The 23,724-nt window shown below is 36.4% G+C and overlaps 1 protein-coding gene across 1 annotated transcript in view; it reads left to right on the top strand.

The window, feature by feature from the left end:
- LOC103270773 (adhesion G protein-coupled receptor L3) overlaps window positions 1–23,724 on the top strand; it is a gene marked incomplete at its 3' end in the record, with an annotated part of 680,895 nt that overhangs the window by 616,191 nt on the left and 40,980 nt on the right. The window contains exons 10-11 of the mRNA XM_008068295.2: window positions 15,239–15,541; window positions 18,211–18,314. Of these exons, the coding sequence (XP_008066486.2) occupies window positions 15,239–15,541; window positions 18,211–18,314 (407 nt within the window). The remainder of the gene's footprint in view (window positions 1–15,238; window positions 15,542–18,210; window positions 18,315–23,724) is intronic.

The raw sequence follows: 23,724 nt of genomic DNA on the forward strand, positions 1-23,724 counted from the left end.
CTACAATGCATAGAACAGCGCCTCATGCCCACACTCACACAACAAAATAATTGTGTGGCCTAAAATGTCAGTTAGTACCATGGTTGAGCATTCCTCCTCTGAATAAAGATAGGAAGCCAAACTATATCCTAAATTTTAAAATCTAATTTACCAACTTTTATTATAGTGAAAAGCATTAGGATATGCATTATTTACTGGTAAATAAATGCCACCACAAATGTTAGTGGCTTACAACAGTGCGCATCTTTATTTGAGAGGTTCTGTGGGCCATGAGTTCAGACACAGCTTAGCTCGTCCTGTACAAGGCTGCAGTCATGGTGCCATTCTGGGCTAAATTCTCATCTGGAATCGTGATTGGGGAAGAATGTTTTCAAGCTTGGCAGCGTTCAGTTCCTTGCAGGTTGTCAAACTGAGGGCTTCAGGTTCTTGCTGGTTGTTGGTATCAGCCCCTTGTCCATTCCCATGGGCAGCTCATAACATGTAAGCTTGCTTCTTCAAGCAACATTGTATTCTGGCTTCTAGAAAATGTCATATTCTATAAGATATAATCAACTATAGGTCTCACTCACATTCAAGGTGAGGGAATTACACAAAAACCAACAGAAGAGGTCATAGGGGCCACTGAAGAGTCTGCCATAGGAAAAAGATCTATTTTTTTTCTTTTAAAGAACATGACTATTCATTAAATGTTAATAGTCTAAATGTGAAAGCCTTCGAATAAAATATACATATTAATATTCTGGTCAGGCTCGGTGGCTCAGCCTGTAATCCCAAAACTTTGGGAGGCCAAGGCAAGTGAATTGCCTGAGCCCGCAGGTTCGAGACCAGTCCAGGCAATTTGGCAAGACCTCGTCTCTACAATAAATAAAAAAAATTAACCGGGCATGGTAGCGCATGCCTGTAGTTCCAGCTACTTGGAATGCTGAGGTGGAAGTCTTGCTGCATCCCAGCGGGTCAAAACTGGGGTGGCTATGATTGCACCAATGCACTCCAGCCTGGGTGACAGAGTGAGACTCCAACTCAAAAAAAAAAAAAGGAATTTCCACATTATATGAGTTTTGAGGATCGGGGAATGGAAAGCCATCTTGGATTCTTCTTCATTGCTAGTGGTGGGTAGAGATTTAAAATATATAATTGCAAATAGGATAGATAAATAATTAATGAAGAAGAACTAATGACTGAAGGTAATATGGGTTATATAACACAAAAATAGTTATGAATCTCTCTCTATCATGAATTAAATTTGATTTGTTTTAATAAAATTTGTTTTCTGACTCTTTCCCAGAGAACTCTGTCTACTCACTTTAAGTTTATGCTGAATGTTCATTCCTTGTTATTGAACTCTTTCCCTTTGGGTTTTTTTTCTTTTTTTGTAAGTCAGTTTAATTTCTTCACAATGTTGGAAACTAATTTCAAAGGTGAAAGGTGATACTAAAAGATTATAATATTAAATGGGTTCATTGTTAAGTAAGGTCTCATAATATTACTAAATTAAAGAAATAAGAGTTTTATGATTACATTTAATCTTTTATCCAGTTGAGTTCTTTTAAGGTCTACAAATAACTGCAATTCGTTTCAGATACTATTTCACCTATTAGATTTGTACTGTAAGATATTTTGTGGTTTTTAATACATATAGGATGACTGATAGTATTACACTGTATCAGACTGAAAGTATACTTTTCATTTTCTTAGGAGACATCAGAATTTCTGTTTACATAAGTCGTATTCAGAATGCAAAATTATAGAGGACTGGGGAAATTATATAGTCAAATAGTTTTGGGGTTTTTTTTCTCCTCTTCAGATAGCTTCCCTATATGGTTGTACTATGTATTATATGTGTCTCATATGAATATTCAGTCCATAAAATATTTATTAACCACCTGTATGTGCCAGGAAGTGTTGAATATACAATAATTGCACTATCGTTTGTAAGGGATTTGCCCAAAGACTTGCAGCTAGAAAGTAGAGGAACTTGTACTCTGCAGATCTGTTTCCTTCCCTTCACATGACTCTGCCTGACTAGTGATGCAAAGCACAAACACTTTACAGGAAGAATTAAATCTTGAATACTTTTTCTGAATCAATGTCCTAAAAATAATCATATAACCCAATAAAACAGTTTCATTCTTCTTTCCCAATTTCTGCTTATAATGGCTACAAATCACAGGTACTGAAAGGATTAGTGATGTAAGTAAAGGGGAATGGAGCCTGTGAGGGAAGAAGAGTTAAGACTGAAAAGAGAAAGTTTGAGAAAGAACCATTCACATCAGTGAAGATAAGAAGGGACCTTTTAAGAACACAGGAAATAAATCCAGGATGATTAGAAGGGAGAGAGTGAAGTCGAGGAGGCTCAAGTGGAGGCTTGAGAGGTTGGCAGGGCGTGGATTGGAGGGCTTTTTACACTATGTTTAAGGATTTTGAATTGATAAAATCGGTTGGGAGCTTTTGAAGAGAGACATGAAATTTGCATTTTTCAAAGAACAGTCCAGCTGCAAGGTGAAAGAGAGATGCCAGAAAATCCTGGAATGATACAGGGAGATGATTTAACTATTGATCCATGCAAAAACACAATGCCCCCAAGAGCTTTATGCTTAGGAAAAAAGTCATTCTCAAAAGGTTTCATGAAATCAAAAAAAAATTTTTTTTGAAATAACATCCTTGAAACAATGAAACTATAGAGATGGAGAATAGATTAATAGTTGCCAGGAGATAAAGATGGGGATGAGTAATGGATATGAATGCAGAGGGGTAACACAAGGGGCTGGTTTAGTAGTGATAGAACAGTTCTGTGTCTTGACTGTGGTGGTGGTTAGACAAATCTATATCTGAGATATAATTTGAGAGAACTGTATTCACATAAATGACTGCAGGTTTTTCAAAATGATGATGCTTCCGTTTGCTAGGGCTACCATAACAAAATACAGAGACTGACTGGCTTAAACACAGTAGTTTACTTTCTCACAGTTCTGGAAGCTAAATGTCCAAGACTGCGCTGTCTACAGGTTTGATTTCTTCTGAGGCCCCTCTCTGCTTGATTTGCAGTGTACTCACTTTGTCCTCACATGGTCATCCCACAGTCTATCTAAATCTCCTCTTCTTATAAGGACACCAACTATATTGGATTATATGACCTCATTTTGCCTTAGTTACCTTCTAAAGGCCCTATCTCAATAATAGGGTCACATTCTGAAGTATTTAGGGTTAGAATTTCAACATATGAATTTGGGAGGGTGTACATAATTGAGCCCATGGCAGGTGAAAACTGAATAAGATCTGTAGTCAAGTGAAGAGTCATGCAACAATGTTCATTTCGTGGCTTTGATATTTTACTGTAGCTATATAAGTTATTGTCATTGAAGGAAGCTGGGCTAAGGGACTCTTTGTCCTATTTTTGCAAACTTCTTGTTAAGTCTATAATTATTTCAAAATAAAAATATTTTAATCAGGATATTGTAATAGAACAGATTTAGGTTAGAGAGGAAACAGTAGTAAAGAAGTGAGATGATCTCTGGATGCATTGATGACCAACTTTGTGAGTTCCAATGTTAATACTTTGGAGTAAAGTTGTTGTTAGAATGTACTTTATTTAGCAACTATTAAGTGATACCTTCTCTGTGTTGTTGCCTAGCAAAACAGTAACAATTTCTGTCTTCACGGTGCTTTGGGGCTAAAACTTTGTCTGCATTCTTACGCAAATTTTTGTTACTCCACTGTATAAGTTTCAGTCAGGCTGTGATTCCAAGAGGTTAAGCTATGAGTAGAATTTCATTGTCACTTGTTGATTCTGCAATTTTTATTTCAAAATAGCTTATCTTCTTCGTATTGTATGTTTCGTTATTGATTTAATGTCCCTTTACGTTTTTTAAAAAAGATTGCTGTATTATTTATGTCCCAATATTCTATCATATAAAATTTTGAAATTTAGAGTAGGCAAGAGATTTTGAAAAAATATTTATTTTTTTCTTCAGAACTCTTCTAAAGCAGAGTTGACAATATATTGGAATAATATGATTTTGATTATAATGTTATTATTATTGATTAGCATTATGTGTTACTGAATAACATATTGTGTGTCAGCATCACTGAAATAAACATAAGAATCCTCATTGATTCTTGGGGCAGATTTTGCTAGGTAATTTACTTCTTTGACCCATTTATTGCTACAGACTGAGTATCCCTTTATCCAAAATGCTTGCGTTCAAAAGTGTTTCAGATATTTTTTCAGATTTTGGAATGCTTGCATATACATAATGAGGCATCTTGGGGATGGGGCCCAAGTCTAGGCATGAAACTCATTTATGTTTCATATCCACCTTATACACATAGCCTGAAAGTTATCTTATACAGTTTTAAATTATTTTGTACATCCATTGCATGAGGTCAGGTTTGAAATTTTCCACTTGTGGCACCATGTTGCACTCAGGAAGTTACAGATTTTGGAGCACTTCCAATCTGAGATTTTCAGATTAGGAATGTTCAACCTGTATTGGTGGAATGCAAAACTACATCTTCTTAAAAAGAAAACAATCACTCCAGTCTGGGCGACAGAGTGAGACTCCAACTCAAAAAAAAAAAGAAAAAGAAAAAGAAAACAATCAGAGAAAGCAAAGTTGGGAGGTCTTGATTACATTATTAACTTAAAAGGTGGTAGACCAGCTTGTTTGACCATGACAGTAGAAAGAAAATAAATTGGTTCACAAGTGAGTGAGGAGAAGCTACTAAGTTCTCAACCTAAGGACTAGTTGAAAGCATTTGCCTTAGAGATAAACATCCAGAGTTTTGTTCCTAAATCTATATCAGAAAATAGGTTGGCCTAATTACTCAACCACTTAGTCATTAGTTCAAAGTGGGTAATTTCTGTTTATTTGATCTTAGAGAAAAGTAATTATGACATAGTACTATTGATATAAATATTTCAAGTTTCTTGATATTCTAGGACCATAATTTCTGACACTAGTAGTATGGTGATTACAAGTCTATAAGTTAAAACACATATTGTCTTGTTAAAAAAATTAGTCTGGAATGGGTGATCAAATTTTTAAATCCAACTTTATCATAAACCACGGTGTAATTGAGATACAATATTATATATGGATCTGAAAATATATTTTTAAAAATAAATGGTGTATGTTTATCCTGTCACACACCCATCATGCGTCTGTTGAGCACTTACTACAAGTCAGAAAGCATTATTTGCAGGGAAAACAAAGGGGAATGCCAGATTTCCTTGCACTCAGAAAAAATTATATAGTTTAAATGTGATTGTGGCAGAATGAGTTATCTATCAATATATCCTCTGTACACTGATTATTAAGAGATTTAGAAGGGATTACAATATTTTTGTCATATTACTTAATTTTATGAATCATGTATATGCCAGTTATGCAGTTCTCTTTCGTTTGTATTATTTGTTACTTAAAAAAATGAAATGGTTAGTAGCATTGCCAATGTTAGAGAAGACTCAGTGCCTCTTATCATTAGATAGACACACTGAAGAGCCCAGCTTTGACACCATGATCGAATTAGCCTGCTTAGCATATAAACTCTTTTGAGGAAACGGGCTCGTTTTTATTCAATCTTGTATTGCCATTTTAGCACCTAGTTGCGTCTCCTGTTTGTTTCTTTTTTAAGTTTATTGGAATGAAAATCAATGTCAAAGTTCTTTTAAGACATATTTTGGAGCATGAGACTTGAAATATAATATCCTCCTTTATTTCAAACTCTTAACATAAACAACAAAACAAATAACCAAAATCAGTAGCCCCCCTGAAACAGAGTTTTACATTTTATCAGTTTCTTAGAAATGTGTGCATGTGTAACAAAGACAAGCACATATTTATCCACTAAGCATCTACAATAGATCAAAGTTACTAAAATTGCATTTTTTAAAATAAAAATCTTGAAGCTTAAATCATAGGTTCACTTTTACTATTCACGTTGAGTTTTTTATTTCCAAACATATAGGGTAATTTTATTTTTCTTGAATGTATTTTAACCTCATTCTTATTCATAACTGAATTATCTACAACACTTATGTTCAAGCATTTATGTTTACAGGTACATTATAATTCACAACTTAATAGTAAAGCATATTTCACTACAAATATTAGGCAATAACTTCAGTAACCAGATAAGAATGATGTCAAAACTGGAGAAACAAAATGCAGTATTGGGGATAGGAGTAAGGAATAATTCTAAATCTCTACCAATTCACCTACTTACTCCTTAGTATGCTTTACTGTTTGTTCAGAAATCAATAAACTCTAATTCAGTTGAATTGAATCTGCCAGTTTGTTTGATTGTTTTCATGTTTTGTCATAGCCAAAATTTATTTGACATTCCAATTAATTGAAATTTTTAGAAAGTTTATAGTAATGGAAACACTACCATAACTGTTTAACACTCAAGAAGTTTCTTTTTTTTTTTTTTACTACTAGGAGGTTGTCAATATATTTATTTGGTTGTTTCCATTTTAAGCAATTAAAGCAATTGAAAGTACACTATAGAAGAATTTATTTGACAAGGACTCTTATTTCATTAAAATGGAGAAGCAGGCCAGGTGCAGTGGCTCACGCCTGTAATCCCAGCACTTTGGAGGGCTGAAGCGGGAGGATTGCCTGAGCCCAGGAGTTCAAAACCAAACTAGGCAATAGAGTGAGACCTTGTCTCTACAAAAATAGAAAGAAAAAAAAAATGAGGTGGATATGGTGGCACACACCTGTAGTCTCAGCTACTCGAGAGGCTGAGGCAGAAGGATCACCTGAGCCCAGAAGGTCGAGGCTGTGGTAAGCTGTGTTTGTGTCACTGCCCTCCAGCCTGGGAGACAGAGTGAGACCCCGACTTCCTCTACTCTCAACAGCAGTAAGCAGACTGCTTTCTTGTGGCTGAAGATTAGATCCTCAATACCTCAAGTTATCAGGAGTAAGAGTGGAGTCTCTGTACCTACATTGTTTTTCTGTTCTACTTATGAACTTGTAACCTTTGAATTACTGAATCTCTTGGTATCTCAGTTTTACCATCTATAAAAGAAGAATGACTAATGTACCATCTCACAAATCCATTGTCATAATTGAAAGGGGCCATCCCCATAACATGTTCAAAATATTGCCTGACCCATAATAAATGCTCAATAAATTACCGACAGGTCTGGGCCATAACAGTACCCATAAAAGCATATGTGAGGAGTGTCTGGGACAAAATAATTTCTAAAATTATTAAGATTTTTACATATGTGTTAAATTTTTTCTACATTTTTCAACAACAGTATTGTCCTAATGAAAAGGGAGAGAATTTGATAGATGTTGATTAGAATCCTGGTTCTGTCACTTGCCAGCTATATAAACTTGGGAGAGTTGTTGAATTTGATGTCTTTCATCTACAATGTGAAGACGAGCATACCTACCTGAAACTTGTTATGAGTGCTAAATCGGAGCACATGTAAAAACATTCAGCACAGTTTCTGGCATAGTATGAGTCTTAAATATGTAGTAGGCAATTTAAATAAAATTACTCCCAAATCTTACAATTTAGCTTATTATATCACATGATAGAACCATTACAATTTCATGTTTATTAAAACAGGTAGTTTTCTCTATATCCTAGTCATGAGAAAGCCAGAAAATAGAAATGGATCAAATTACAAAAATAAACGTGCCTTGATGTAGCCGATAGTCTGTGGAATTTCACTCTCTCAAGAGGCTATAAAGTCAAGTACTATAAATGGATTCTGAAAAGAATTGGATAATTTCATGATGGGTAATATTACAGTTTCTTTTTAAAAACTTCATGTAATCAAATCTGCTGCCACCAACTGATACCATGGGGTCTCAGGCAGAATTTTCTCTTTCTACCCAGAGCACTGCACAAGTAACCAAAAGCCACTTGCAGCGCTGTTATGGTTTTAGTTTTCTTATTTCCTCTATCAGGCCCTTCACAAGGTTTCTTCAGTAACGGGCCTTGGATTTAAATGAACACTTGCAGGGTGGGAAAAAGGAAACACTTCTGTAGTCAGCAAAAGTATTATATATTGGGATGAAGCTAACACAAAAAGGAAGGTTTGTAAAGGGAAAACCATGTAGAGAGATGCATTTTTCAGGGAGGAAAAGAAAAAAAAAAAAGGAAAAGGAAAATCAAGAAGAAAAACTATGCATTTTATACGTAGAACCAAAACATTATTTTCTTTTGCTATGTTTATGCTCTCTCTGATTGCATAGTTTTATATTTTGACTTAAGTATTGCACTTTTTTTTAGATCTTTTAGATCTCCATCTCAAATGATAAATATGTTTTTTGATAAAAAATAGTAATGCTTTGCTAGATTCTTTTTCTTTGCTTCTGTCTCTTCTTTAAAAAGAGTTATGGATGACTCATAGTTGTAGAATGCATAAAATAAATGAGAATGTAATTTAAAATAAAGTATTAAGAACATTGAATATGGACTCAGGTGATACAGACTTACTATGTATAAGATCATGATTCACTTGCTATTTAAGCCTGTTTTCTTCTTTTTAAAATTAGAATTGCAGTAATAATTACTCTACACATCTTTTGGTTAGAATTAAGAGGGATGATAGAGATAAAAAAGATATTGCAAGATGTAAAGTATTTTTACAAATGTTGGTTACTTTTTTCTTTTCAAGGCAGACTGAGGGAAAAAAATGAAACAAAATTTCAGTCAACTTCAAGAGACAAGAGGAAAACTTTTTTGAAATAAGGTTATGAGGGGAAAATATTAAGATGGAGTTTTGTTTAGTCATTTTTATGAAAATAGTACTATGTATAAGCACAACGAATGCAAAAATACAATGACAGAGCAATAAGGAAAATTGCACAAACTTGATTAAATGTTATATGCATGTGATTACTGAAACTTAATTTATTTTAGACAATAACTTTTTCTTAACATACAATCACATGAGGTACTTAACCATGGTTTTATTAAATTAGTTATATCATCAGGTAAGAGTCAATAACAGTATACACTGGATAAGTGTCACAGATAAAAACAAAATCTTATAGCCTGTGATATGGGCTGGAACTTCACCAACCAGTGGCTGTTCAATGAATCTATATTTTTCCCCCAGTATCCAGCAATAAGATGAATTCTTTCTTGGGCACTAGCGGCAGTGTATATCATACTAGTACTTATTCTAGTACTAGAAATTGGCATTGAGCAGAGCCATCAAGAGTCTTACAAAGCAGTAAGTGGATGAGAGGGTATAAGGAATTAGAGACAGCTTTTAAAATTGACTTTTATTCTGCTTAAAGTCAGATGGAATGCTATGACCCTGCTTGTAGACATCTCTCTGTGGCACAGTTCCAAAGAAATAAGTTCTTTATTGATCCTTAACATTAGTATGTCTGTATTAAACTAAGTCCTTCCAGTGTATTTCATAACACATTGAACTTAAAAAAATATTTTATCGGTGTTATTGTTTCATAAGAGAATAGTCACTTCAAATATAATTGTTCTGAGTTAGGGTCATTTTGGGGAAAAGGGAGCTTTATATTCTCCCTGCTTGTTTTCTCTTTGAGCTGTCTAGTGTTTCTTTTTTATTGATATGAAATACATTTATAAAATACATTTTCCAGTCTATTAACTCTAGGAATGCTTAACCGCCCCACTTGCTATTTTTCCCTATTTATTCTTTCCCTTCCTTTCTGATTCTTCCTTTTTTGTCTTATACTGTACTTTCCACTATGTCCTTGACCTACCGAACGATTCCTAATGTTCTTGACTCAGAGTTTGTTTACTCCTGGTCAGGAACAATAATAAAATCTGGGGAAACAATCTTAGCAAAGCACATGTAAGTATATAACCCAATCTTGGGGAATTTGGAAAGACTTCTTGATGGAGATAACATCCAAGTTAACCTCCAAAGGATAAATAAGACTTAGCCAGGTAACAATGGCAGCAGGAATACTTTACAGCATATGCAAAGGCCCTGAAACAAAAAGAACAGAGTGCAGCTGGGGAACTATTGCGAATTTTGTACTGTTTAAAGCAGTGGTCCCCAACCTTTTTGAAATCAGGGACCAGTTTCGTGGAAGACAATTATTTTCTGGGGGGAGTTGGGAGGATGTGCAGTCAAACCTCACTGCTAATGTTAATCTGTATTTGCAGCTGCTCACCAGTGCCTCAGGTCTACCTCAGATTATCATAAATTAGATTCTCATAAGTAGCACACAACTTAGTCCCTTGCGCACGCAGTTCATTCACAATAGGGTCCACGCTTTTAGGAGAGTCCACGCTTCTAATGCTGCTGCTGATCTGATAGAAGGCTGAACTCAGGTGGTAATACCAGTGATGAGGAGTGGCTATAAATACTGATGAAGTTTCACTTGCATGTTCGCTGACCACTCACCTCCTGCTATGCAGCTCAGTTCCTAACAGGTCAAGGACAGGTTTGTGGCCTGGGGTTGGGAATCCCTGGTGTAAAGTGTAGAGTTACAAGGTGAGTCAGCATTATCAATGCACTAGAGAGATGAACTTATGAAGGACCCCGGGCAGCAAGAAAAGGAACTTAGCTTTCATTTGGAGGGCAGACAAAAGCCATTTAAAAATTTAAATTGGTGAACTAATATGCTCCAATTTATACCCTAAGAAGTACCTCTGGAAAAAAGCAGAGAATGATTTGAATTAGGGTAATCTTAGAAAAAAAAATCAATATCCGTTCAATGGTGCTGCTAAATCCTGAATTGTACCCCACATCTTTAAATGTATTGTTAAAAACATTTAGATCTGATACTATTGTCTTTACAAATCTGAAATCTAGATCATTTCAATAGAGTATAAAAATACATTTAAATAGAGTATAATGACACATATATTAAATCTATGCTAAAATACAAATCTATTCAACATTGGTAAGTCTGGATTAATAGAAAGCAAAAGTCTTGTGCTAATGTCCCATCGCCCCTTGTGTATCATTTGTGCGACTGAGACAATAGGCTGGAGAAAGTTTTTATTGCATGTGTGACTATGAGGTTTATCACAGGACAAATGATTGCTGAACAAATCTTTTCTCCTCCCAGGGAGTTATATGCTAATTAAAGGATCTAACTGAAGAGAGGTGCATTCTTTTAGAACCTACACAATTGAAAAACAGAGCTGATTTTAAAATTAGTTTTTTTTAATCTAAACCAGTTCAGAGACTTCCTGAACAAGTAAATTTGAGCATGAGATTATTTAACTAATAACAGGTAACTGTAACAATGGTAATCTCCATTTTTACATGATCAAACTAAAAAAGACAAAGAAGAACTAGCAATGCTTTGTTTGAAACAGAAACTACAGCTCATTATCAATGAAAAGATTATAGTCCCTATCAAAACGTTAAAAGTTGCTCAAAACGGTCCCTTCAAAAGTACAGATGAGAGCTGGCATTATTTAAATGGAAGGAATCAGATAAAATACTTAACTTTTAACTATTACCTTACTATTCCCCTGTCTCAATCCGTTTTCTGCTGTTATAATGAATACCTGAGGACAGATATGTTTCTTTATTGTTCTGGAGACTGGAAATTCAAGGTCAAGGGACCCACATATGGCAAGGGTCTCCATGCTGCATCATCCCCTGACACAAAATGGGAGAGCAAGAAAGCACATAAAGAGGTAGGGGGAAGGAAGCCAAACTCATCCTTTTTTTTTTTTGAGTTGGAGTCTCACTCTGTCGCCCAGACTGGAGTGCAGTGGCCACTCCCAGCCACTGCAGCCTCGACCAGCTGGGCCTCCGGCGATCCTTCCGCCTCAGCCTTCCAAGTAGCTGGAACTACAGGCGCGCCCTACCACCCCTGGCTAGTTTTTGATTTATTGTAGAGATGAATTCTCGCCAAGTTGCCCAGGCGGGTCTTGAACCCTCAGGCCCAGGCAATCCGCTCACCTCAGCCTCCCAAAGCGCGGGATTACAGGCTGAGCCACTGAGCCCGGCTCAAACTCATGCTCTTAATAGGAACCCATGATAACTAACTCTGTCCCACAATAACAGCTTACTCTATTCACCTCTTAAAGACCTCACTTCTCAACATTGTTGCATTGGGTATTCACTTTCCAACACATGGCTTGTATACCTTATCCTGAATTGTACCCCGCATCTTTAAATTAAAAAAAAAAAACTTTCCAACACATTAATTTTGGGGGACACACTAAAACCATAGCATCCCCAAGTGGGATGATGTCAAAGAAGGATTTTTCCATCAGCTGGAAAAATTTGCACAAAATGTGCTTCCATCCCAACAATGAAACCATTGACACACTTTTTATAGTTAATAGTGTCAAATATTTAATGTTCAGGTTATTCAATTTTCTTAATTTTATTCTTGAAACATTTCCTTGACCTTACATGCAAATTATATATTAGAATTATGTTTACTGATTGTAGTTTTAAGCACTTGGTTTCACTTAATATTTTGAAATATATTATTATATTTTATGTTGAAAATGTGTTATATGTTTAGCATCAGTAATTTTCTTTTATGAATCTTGAACATTTATTTTTCAAAAATAGATATTGAAATAGTTGTATCACTATGTAGTTCTGGTATTGCTTTAATTTTGTTTGTTTGGGTTTTTTTTTTTTTGAGACAGCATCTCACTCTGTCACCTGGGCTGAGATGCAGTGGAATGATCCCAGCTTCCCAGCTCTCCATGAACTCAACCTCCTGGGCTCAAGCGATCTTTCCACCTCAAACTCCTCGGTAACTAGGACAAAGAGCATACACAACCACTTCTGGTTAAATTTTTTTTATAGAGACAAGTTCTCGCTGTGTTTTCTAAGCTGGTCTTGAACCCCTGGGATCAAGCAATAGTCCAACCTTGGCCTCCCAACATGCTGGGATTACAGGTGTAAGCCACTGCTCCTGGCCTGTTATTGCTTTCTTTAGCAAAAAGACTGCTGTATTCATCCACTGATGATGGCAAACTGAATGTAAGTAAGGGTGATTAGGGAAAGAAAAAAATTAGATGAATTTCAAATAGAGGAATGAGGCAAGCAACAAGACTTGGCAATTTGGGGGATATAGTGTGTGTGAAAGAACAAAGTAAGAAAAAAAGATGCTTTGTCTTCTTGTATGAACTTCGAGTATATTATAATTATGACCATTCCCATTTATATAGAAAGGGACCATGAAAGAAAGTGAAGGAAAGCTGAGGCTGGGTGTGGTGGCTCACACTGGTAATCCCAGCACTTTGGGAGGCTGAGGCTGGGGATATAGCATGAGCTCAGGAGGGCAAGATGAGTCTGGACAACATAGAAAGAACCCATCTCAATAAAAAAGAAAAAGAAAAAAGAAAAGAGAAAGGAAATGAAGACAGGGATGGAAAACAGATAACAAGAAGCAAGAAGACAAATAGCAAATAGTATCATTTCAGGAAATAGCAAACAGCATCATTTCAGGAAATTTCAATTAGATGTTCAAATATTAATATCCTTTCCTCCCACCATTTCCGTCGTGTGTGTGCATGTGTGTGTGTTGGAAACTTTATATACACTAAATACATCATGATGAATTTGGACTTCCTCTGGAAGAGCAGAAGCTGGGTGGTATGTCAGAAGACTTAGACAATGAATGACAAACAGCCATGAGGCTCATCACAGGACTCTCTGCAGCTCCTTAAATCTTAGTTATCTTGAATCAGACTACAGCCAGTGTCACTACAGTTTATTATCATTAAGTGATGCAAAGAGTAGGAATAGTCTCTAACCTTACATCTAGGAATGCAGCCTATGTATGTGGAGGTCTGGATTACTCTGGCATTCCCATGATGACAACTTGAATGTATTTTCCCAGAAAGATGATTATCTGCAGTGGTTATTTCCATAATATTGTGGCGATATTCCTTGGGTACATTACAGGTCCAATTACATGGCAAAGAACCTAACTTTTATCTGGGATTTGGAATACATCTTCCCATTTTCAAAACAAATCTTAGAAAATAATTTAGGGAGCCTGACCACATTGTCTCAAGCCTATAATATCAGCACTTTGGGAGGCCGAAGTAGGAGGATTGCTTGAGCCTAGGAGTTTAAGACCAGCTTGGACAACATAGCAAAACCTCCTCTCTACAAAATAAAAATTAAAAAAATCAACCAGGCATGATGATGCATGCATGTCATCCCAGCTACTCAGGAGAACCTGAGCCCAGAAGGTTGAGACTGCAGTGAACTGTGATTGTGCCACTGCACTCCAGTCTGGGCAGGCAACAGAGTGAGACCTCAACTCAATGAAAAAAAAAAAAAAAAAAGTCCGGGCTCAGTGGCTCAGCCTGTAATCCCGTGCCTTTAGGAGGCTGAGGTGAGTGGATTGCCTGAGCCCGTGGGTTCGAGACCCGCCTGGGCAGGCGAGACCTCATCTCTACAATAAATCAAAAAAATTAGCCGGGCATGGTAGCGTGCGCCTGTAGTTCCAGCTACTTGGAAGGCTGAGGCAGAAGGATCACCGGAGCCCAGCAGGTCAAGGCTGCAGTGGCCAGGAGCGGCCACTGCACTCCAGTCTGGGCAACAGTGAGACTCCAACTCAAGAAAAAAAAAAAAGAAGAAGAAGAAAATTAAAGAAAAAGAAAATAATTTAAGGACATAACTACTCAGAAACTACTTATATACATTTTACATTAGTAAAGGCTAAGTTTGAAAATTGTGTTAAGGTGGGTATGTCAGTTCTAAGAGCAGTCAAGTAGATCACCAAGCTACTCCAATTTATGTTAAGGAGACTATATCAAAATTGCTTATTTTTAGCTTGTCAGTACTTCAATTTCTGTTCCTCTCCTTTTTTTTGCTCCCCCTTATTTGCTGCAAATTTAGAAATTCATGTTATACTTAATATGAAAAGAGTATTTTATATAGCCCTTTTCCTTTCTGTACCAAGTTTAGTAATTCTAAGGAGAGGGCTTAAAGTTTTAATCCTCTAATTGTCAATAAGGCTAAGAGCATTAAGAGGCTTACTGAAGAGTTGAGTTGTGCTGTAATTTTGTTTTCTGGGATTTGAATTGAGAAGAACCACTAAAAAAAAAAAGCCAATGTTTGACAGTGGTCAAATGGTTGTTTTGATACGCAAGTGGAACTTTATATCTTGGCATTGATTTAGTTTTCCCATGTTTAAAATACACACAAGGTTGGAGACTTCTAGAGTTTTAAAGCTGTTTGAACTGTCAAATAAAAGTGATTTCTAAAGTATTAGGACATCTCGAGGTCCTACTGTGGATAAGGACTGTAGGTGTTTTCTTTCTAATTTTATTTCAGAAATCTCTACCACAGGACCTCTTGGCATGGGAAGTACGACCACTAGTACCACTCTTCGGACCACAACTTGGAGCCCGGGACGGAGTACCACCCCATCAGTGTCAGGAAGAAAAAACCGGAGTACCAGCACACCATCTCCAGCTGTCGAGGTGCTTGATGACATGACCACACACCTTCCATCAGCATCATCCCAAATTCCAGCTCTAGAAGAGAGCTGTGAGGCTGTGGAAGCCCGAGAAATCATGTGGTTCAAGACTCGCCAAGGACAGATAGCAAAGCAGCCATGCCCTGCAGGAACTATTGGTAAGTCAGTCGTAAAGCACTAAGCTAAAGATATTTTGTTATTTTGGCTTGATTTTCTATTGTTCTGTTCTTTTCTTATGACTACATGCTTTGTTACTTCATATTTAATGGAATTCTGAACTTAACTAAATTACTTTTTTCCCCTCCTTTTTCTTTTTCTTTTTGTTTTTTGAGTCAGAGTCTCACTCTGTCAGCCAGACTAGAACTATCATGGCTCACCATAACCTCAACCTCCTGGGTTCAGGGGAATCTTCCACCTCAGCCTCCCGAGTAGCTAAGACTACAGACGTGCACCACCACATCTGGCTAATTTTGTTATTTTTTTTGACAAGGTCTTGCTATGTTGCCTGGGCTTATCTCAAACTCCTAGGCTCAAGCAGTCCTCCTGCCTCGAACTTCCAAAGTGCTGTGATTACAGGTGTGAATCATCTCACCTGTCCTAACATCCAGTTTCAAGCTATGTATTTCCCAGAGTCAGACAATAAAACTTAAACAAATAACATAAGTGACAGGTGACATGTGAGATCAGTTGTTTGCACCCATCATGTCAGGTCTCTGGTTCAAATTCCAGTTAGGCTGTAGAAGTTCTGACTACTCCAGAAACTCAGCTTTTTTAATGCAACAGCCCAGACTAAATCACTTGATTGCTGGGAGTGAGTCTTATGCTTGTCATCAGTTGTCAGATAGTGATTGCAGAAAATGACATGAGGACTTCTGTATGTGTAGAACATCAAAATCACCTAAAATTTAGCAAGAGGGAAAGTTTGACTATCCTTTTCACCAGTCATGGTAGTTCTCTTCTAGTGGTCAAAGGTTTTTACCACTGTCAGGGAACTTTGTGCTGGGGTCATTCTGGCCCTCACATCTGAGTCCACCATAGAGAACAATTGTTTTCTCTGAGGGATAGCTTAGCACTATCTCTTTTCCCATTTTATTACTGACATGATTCATAATAACTTCAAATGATGACCGTGTTATTATTTACCATTTTTAAGACAGGAGTATTCTGATTTTCTTATTACATTCACTGATATTCATAAACTAACAACTGACACACTGAAAGACATTTGCATTATTCTCTAAAATATATACATAAAATATATACATCACTCTACTTGCATTCTTGGGGATTTTGTCTTTGGGTATACTGATTTGATTACTTTAAGAAATTTGGTTACTTTTTATATAAAGTTCTAATGTGGACAGACATACAAATTCCATGCTGTATGAAGTAGTGGAAAGACCAGGGGATATCTTGGTATTTATCAACATGAAGTATATTTATTTTTATCAGCAAAGTGTTTAAAAATATTCAGAAATTTCCTATTTCTTTATGAAAATGAAGAAAAATATTTAATGCTAAAGTTTTCTGACCAGGCGTGATAGCTCACACTTGTAATCATAGCCCTTTGGGCGTCCAAGGAGAGAACATTGCTTGAACCCAGGAGTTCACACTGACCTGGGCAACATAGTGAGACCTCATCTCTACTAAAAAAAATTTAAAAATTATCTGAATATGGTGGCGCTTGCCTGCTGTCTCAGCTACTCAGGAGGATGAGGCGGAAGAATCACTTGAGCCCATATGATTGAGGCTGTGGTGAGACTATATAGTGCCACTACATTCCAGCCTGGGTATCAGCCTAAGAACCCAACTCAAAAAAGAAGATGTTTTTCCGTGACTTTGGAATTGGAAAACATTTTGGAAAATCCTTATTTTTTAGCTCTGACCTCTTAGTTCCGGGACTCAGTTTTTTGTTGTTTGTTTTTCTCTGAAAGAGAAATAATAAAGGCCCCCTTACTTCAGAACTTTGTTGTGAAATTCTTTATTTGAAAGTACTTGCAATATAGAAATACATCACTATTGTTCTGTAGAAATTGTGAAAGAGACTAAAGGAAACTTTTGGAAGCCCTAACAGCAGACTCGCAATAAGCCTCAATCTTTTTTTGACCCGTCTCTGCCCATTCTGTTATACCTCTTTCTGGAACACCCATATTCTCTCACTTGGATTATTGAGATAGCTTCCCCACAACCTCCACGCCACTCCCTCAAATTCTTCCTCCATGCTGCTGCCAGAGGTATCTTTCGAAAACCAAATGTGCTCTTTTGTTTCCTTCTGCTTAATGTTCTCCATTGTTTTGCAAGCACTCACCAATGATAGAAAAGGGAGTTAGGATCTGATTTTGTCTACCTTTTTAACTCCATTAAATACAACCCCCTCCCCCCATCCAGGAGACTCCACTTCAAAAATCTGGAAGTTTCCCAAAGACAGCATATTTTTCCTCCACCTGGAAATGTCCTTCCTACCTTTTTTCCTGGAAAACCTGAACACTAATACCTTTAGGACTCAGTGGCTATCTTGCCTCTGCAAACTCAAGAAAAAAGTTTCATGGACATGGGTAGCACATCGACCTAATTTATGAAAGTATTCCCCATAGCTAAGGTGGCTGCTGAAAGTGCTTCAAAATTATTGTATTTTTGCTGTTGTTGTTGTTGTTGTTGTACTACATTTTTCCAATGTCAGTTGCCTATCAGACACTGTATCTGGTGTTTTAAGATACAGCATGTCAGTTTAATTATCTCATATTTACATTTGTTTATATTTAAGCATAGAATGAATGTGAAGTCATGCTAAGAAAAAGAAAAACTCATATCTCTTTCATTATTACAGGTGTGTCAACTTATCTATGCCTTGCTCCTGATGGAATCTGGGATCCTCAAGGACCAGATCTCAGTAACTGTTCTTCTCCTTGGGTCAATCATATAACACAGAAGGTAAACTTGTGACTGATGAGAAAGTCTTTGCTAAAACCATATCCTCTGTTGATGATTATCACTGCTAAAAACAAAACAGCCAAGAGTTTTTAAAAAATTAATGTCAAAAATTCTCTCATTTTAATTTAATTTCAGATTTAATGATAACCTCTAATATGCTATGAGCTAATTCTAGAATTTTATTGTATTTAAAGTACAAACCCATGAACTTCCTCTAAGCCAGGCAGTATTGCTTATAATAATTTTATTATTAATAAAATTTCTATGGTATCATGAGCTACAGATATAAAAGTCCAAGAGGCCTTGTAAATCAAGCAAGCAAAAGCTTCTAGCATTAATACATATGGGTTTTCTGTGGAAATAATAATTACAATAAAAGAAGTCTACCTTTGGAATCTTAAGTCATTTGATAAATGTTCTATAACCTAATTATTTATCAATGCTAAAAGTATACACATGTGTGACAGAATCTTGCAGACTCAAATTTGCAGAGCTTATTTGGTTGCAATATGTTGAACATTTTTATTATTAATGCACTGTGGGACTTTGAATTGATTTCATTACAAACAGAGACCAGATGTGCATTTATGCCAAAAGGGTTATGGGATGAATCCTTATTACAGCAATTTATGTGGATTTATGCACTCCTAAAATGGAGAGTCCTTCTATGGCACATTAGCTGTGCTGAGGAATTTCTGAGAGAGATTTTTCCAGAGAAATATTACTAATGATGGCCTTCCTAAAAACCTGTCTATGCCATTTGCTCTTTTCTCTATTTGTTTTTAACCAGACTTATCCTCAATAATATACTGTATAATAATCCATAAATATCTACCCAGTAGATCGTTTAGCAGATGAGCCATAACTATCTATTTACCCTAAATCATGGAAGAATAGTAGTTATATTGACTCTCGTTACCCTCTTACATATGCATCCCCATACTTGTTGCTATTCATAATGATGCTTCTCCAATTTCAGTACTGTTCCTGCCACAGTTTTTATGTCCTTTGATTTTATTACTGTGTAGCTCAGACCCCAGGGCAAATAACTCTTGCTGAATGTGATCAGATTAAGAGATCAGTAGCATATCTTCTTATATTAGCAATTCGTTAAAAATAGTCCCTGGCTACTTAGCCCAGGGGTTAATATAAATTCAATAATAATTCTTTTAAAAGCTGAATGTCTTCATGATAATTCCTAAATATAGTTAGACTATTTTACTGCAGAAATTACTGTGTGACTTTAACTGATAATGATGCTTAATTCTTTTCTTTTCTGCTAATCTTAGGACAAAAGAGATAATTCCTTTCAAAGACCAGACAGCTGTGGCCCTTTTGATTTGTGGACAGGATGTATTTGTTTCAAAATAAATACATCCTATTCTTCCAGAACATTTATGTGTAATCCTGTAGAGCTTAGAAAATGATGCTGTATTATAATTACATTAAGTTAAAGAATTTAGGTGATTGTAATTTATAAAATATCTTAAATTGATTACTCATAAATTTATAAAATCTTCAAAAGGACAAGAGGTTTTTGAGCACTCTGAATCAATTTATGCAAGTAGCCCAAGGCCGGTGATGGAGCCAGTGTTTTAGCTGACACTACCTTCATCAAGACATCCTGTTAAAAAAAAAAAAGAATCATGTTTAGTCTCTACACAAGTGTGTTTAGATTATGATTGCCTTCATAGCCCTACACTCACTTACCTAGGCTGTCTCTTTTCACTTTGCCCACTCTTTATCTGGTTGTATCCCTTATGCCTCCAAATATTTACTCTACTCATTGAATACAAATGGTGATTGAACAGGTTTATTTACTACAAATTCCCAACACTTTTAAACATTAGCATTGTAAACCTCCAAAAGAGAATCTGTTGCAGAGTTCAATGTGTCCATATTTTCTCTCCTTTCTCCTCAAAGCATCTTCTAGACAATTCATCCCTTTCTTTATCTCCTTCCTCAGTACCAGAGTCCCAACAATATACAGACAAAACATTTGAGGAGGTTTTGTTTGCAATGGTATTGGGCCAGCAATGACAAACTGCAAGTGATTGAGCAGGAACTCAGAGCTAGTAGCAGAGAGGAGCTGTTCCCAGTTCCAGACCTGTAGGATACCAGGTCAAAGGAGTAATCAAAGACTGGAGCCAAGTGTCCTTTAGAGGAAAGATGACCTGTAGACAAGGGACATAGCATAGTCCCAGGTGACCTTTCACCAAAGAAAAATAAATACCATGACCTAAATTGTCCTCCTTCCATTCACCTTTCCAGTCACCTCATTGGCCAAATTCAACTGGAAGCCAGACGAGAAGGGCACTTTTAATGACTTCCATTAATTTTACCTCCTAGGGCAGAAAGCAGGGTGGGCAGGTAAAAAGTGGCCCTAAATTAGCAAATAGAAAGTACCCAGCATGGTCCTCAGCTTTTTTCTACTCCCTTCTCTCACCTCTCTTCTCTTTCCCATATTTCTGTACTCCTTTCACCCTCCTGCCTTGCCTTTCCTATTTTTATTCTGTCTCATCTGCTCTGACCTCCTACCTGCCACTTTAACTGACTCTTTTTATCATGTTGAAAAATTGAAGTAAAATAGATACCTTTAATTATACATTCCTTTTTCCTCCCTAGCATGTTTGTGTAAACTTCAAACTTTTAAAGAAAAGGAGTACTTTTTAATCCCCAATGAAAGCATAAGTTAAAAAAAATGCCCTCCCCCCAAAAAAAGATTTATTAAAACATGCTGTTTTTTTTCTGTCCCAAGAGTTTTGTGAATGAATGTACCCTGAAAGGTAAGGCACTTCTGTCATAGTTTGTTCAGGCCACTATAATAAAATACCATAGTCTGGATGGCTTATAAACAACAAAAGTTTATTTTCCACCATTCTGGAGGCTGGGAATTTCAAGATCAAGGAACTGCAAATCTTGTGTCTGTTAAAGGCCCACTTTCTGGTTCAAATGGCAACACCTTCTCACTGAGTCTTCACCTGAAAAAAAGGGGTAGCTCTCTGATACCTGTTTCATAAAGGCTTTAATATACATTAAGGCTCTGCCCTCATGACTTAATCACCTCTCAAAGGTCTCACTTTATAATATTATCACATTAGGTGGGAATTAGTTTTCAGCATATGAATTTTAGAAAGACACACTCATTCAGACCTATCAGCCTCCTCCTCGTTTTTACAGTGCCTCTGGGGAAATTCCTGGGGCTTTTAAGGAAAGAGCACTGACCTGAGTGTCTTTATAGTTATGTTATGGTGGATAAGTTATTAACTCTTGAATCATATTTTCCCATCTATAAAACAGAATCACTCATTAATTTTATTATCAGTAATATTTGCTCACAGTGTGTTGCCACAATTGTAGAATGCAACTGTATACAAGCAAATGAATCAGCATGCTTACTTTAGTTGGAAAAAGAAAATTTTATATTTACACATTCTTTAGAAAATGAATTATGCTCCCTTTCCCCCCAAGAGTCAGGCCATGAGAGAGAAAAAAGGCAAAGAATCTTGATAGTTTTGACTCACATATAAATATGAACCACTTAAATACTGGTGAAGTTAAAGATCAAAATCTGTTTAACAATAAAGAGTGGATTACTTTTCACCAAAGGAAATGTAAACTGATATCATGAAAGGATTTGTTGCAGAAAAACTTGCTTGGGTACATTCATAATGATGAGATTCAATAAAAAGTATAATTTGTACAGAAAGAGAAAATAGAAAAGCATAAGTTGTATAGAAAGGGACATTTGCCCCAACAATGAGATAAAAAGAGGGAGAGGAGGAAGAGGGAGAGGGAGAGGGAGAGGGGAAGGGAGAGGAAGAGGGTAAGGGGTCAGTAGGTAAGTGGGTGGAAGACTTGATGAATGTAGATGGATGGGTGGATGGATGGATGGATGGATGGATGGATGGATGGATGGATGGATGGATGAGTGGATGGAAGGATGGAACAGTAAGTAGAATGGTAAATGAATAGATGAGGGATAGATAGATAGATATAGATATAGATAGATAATCTTCAAATTAATGTTAAAAAAAGTAGTTTGAAGTTTTTACTGAAAGTCAACAAGTTAGCTCAGAGCTATACATCCTGAAACATGTGGCAAAATATCTTATTTTCTTACCTTTCTTAATGATTCATAAAATCATAGTCTCAAGGCTTCAGCTTAATCTGTAGCTTGCACTCAAGTTTTCAAAAATGAGTTTTTATTTTCTATTTTGCATAACTTTAAAGAATAATTGCACTTTATAATCTCTCCAGTCTTTTTTTCATTTACAATTTGGTGATATTGCATTTCTGAATAGCTTCCTTATTATTTACATGCAAAGTGAGGTCAGCTTCCTACTCCATTGCCTGGTCTAACTATTATGTGACAAAGAATTGCCTGAATTGTCGCAGAGAATAGTCTCTTCCTATTTTTAATAATCTGAGTGCCAGCTGGGCTCGGTGGCTCAGCCTGTAATCCCGCGCCTTTGGGAGGCTGAGGTGAGTGGATTGCGTGAGCCCGCGGGTTCGAGACCTGCCCGGGCAGCCAGACCTCATCTCTACAATAAATCAAAAAAATCAGCCGGGTGTGGTGGCGCGTGCCTGTAGTTCCAGCTACTTGGAAGGCTGAGGCGGAAGGATCGCCGGAGCCCAGTGGGTCGAGGCTGCGGTGGCCAGGAGCGGCTGTTGCACTTCAGTCTGGGCGACAGAGTGAGACTCCAACTCAAAAAATAAAATAAAATAAAATAATCTGAGTGCCTTTTCTTTTGTTTGTACACAAGCTACTGACAGATTTTGAGATAATGCAAGGTTATTGTTGTGCTTTCTAAAGAAGAAGAATGGGAAACTCTAGAAATGATGTTGCCAGTTATGATATAAAATAAGCCAGTTATTTACCCTGGGAGACTGGTTGAATTCTGTCTCCTATATCTTAATTTCCCCATTTTAACTTTTTAAAACTTAGCATGGAATGAAAGCATGGAATGTTTCTTTATTTTGTCAGGGATTGTGGGGGCTTCCAAGACTTCAGACTTATTTAATCTTCCTCCAACGTAAGATAAAAGCATTTTGTTACTTGTATATACCCACCTTGACTCAGATTTTTAGTAAAATAGGAATCTCTCTCAAAGAAATGGTAGTTATGGACTTAAACACTATGGGTAATTTTTTCATGAATTATTTCATCCCTTGATTAGTAGAAACAATAAAAGCTCAAAGCTGGTTTTAAATAAAATTGTTTTTACTTGTGAAAAATTTAAAATGTAAATAGTATCTGTCTCCATAATAACTATTATCCTTAACTACAGGGTTTCTCCTTCCCTAGTCAAGTCCTGGATATAATCCTACCATATCAATAAACACAGGCATTAATGTACTAATCCTCACAAAACTCATAAAATTCTTAGTGTGTATGTCCTTATTTCTG

Source organism: Carlito syrichta, unplaced genomic scaffold, assembly GCF_000164805.1.
Source record: "Carlito syrichta isolate Samal-C Ts95f unplaced genomic scaffold, Tarsius_syrichta-2.0.1 Scaffold309933, whole genome shotgun sequence".
Taxonomy (NCBI): domain Eukaryota; kingdom Metazoa; phylum Chordata; class Mammalia; order Primates; family Tarsiidae; genus Carlito; species Carlito syrichta.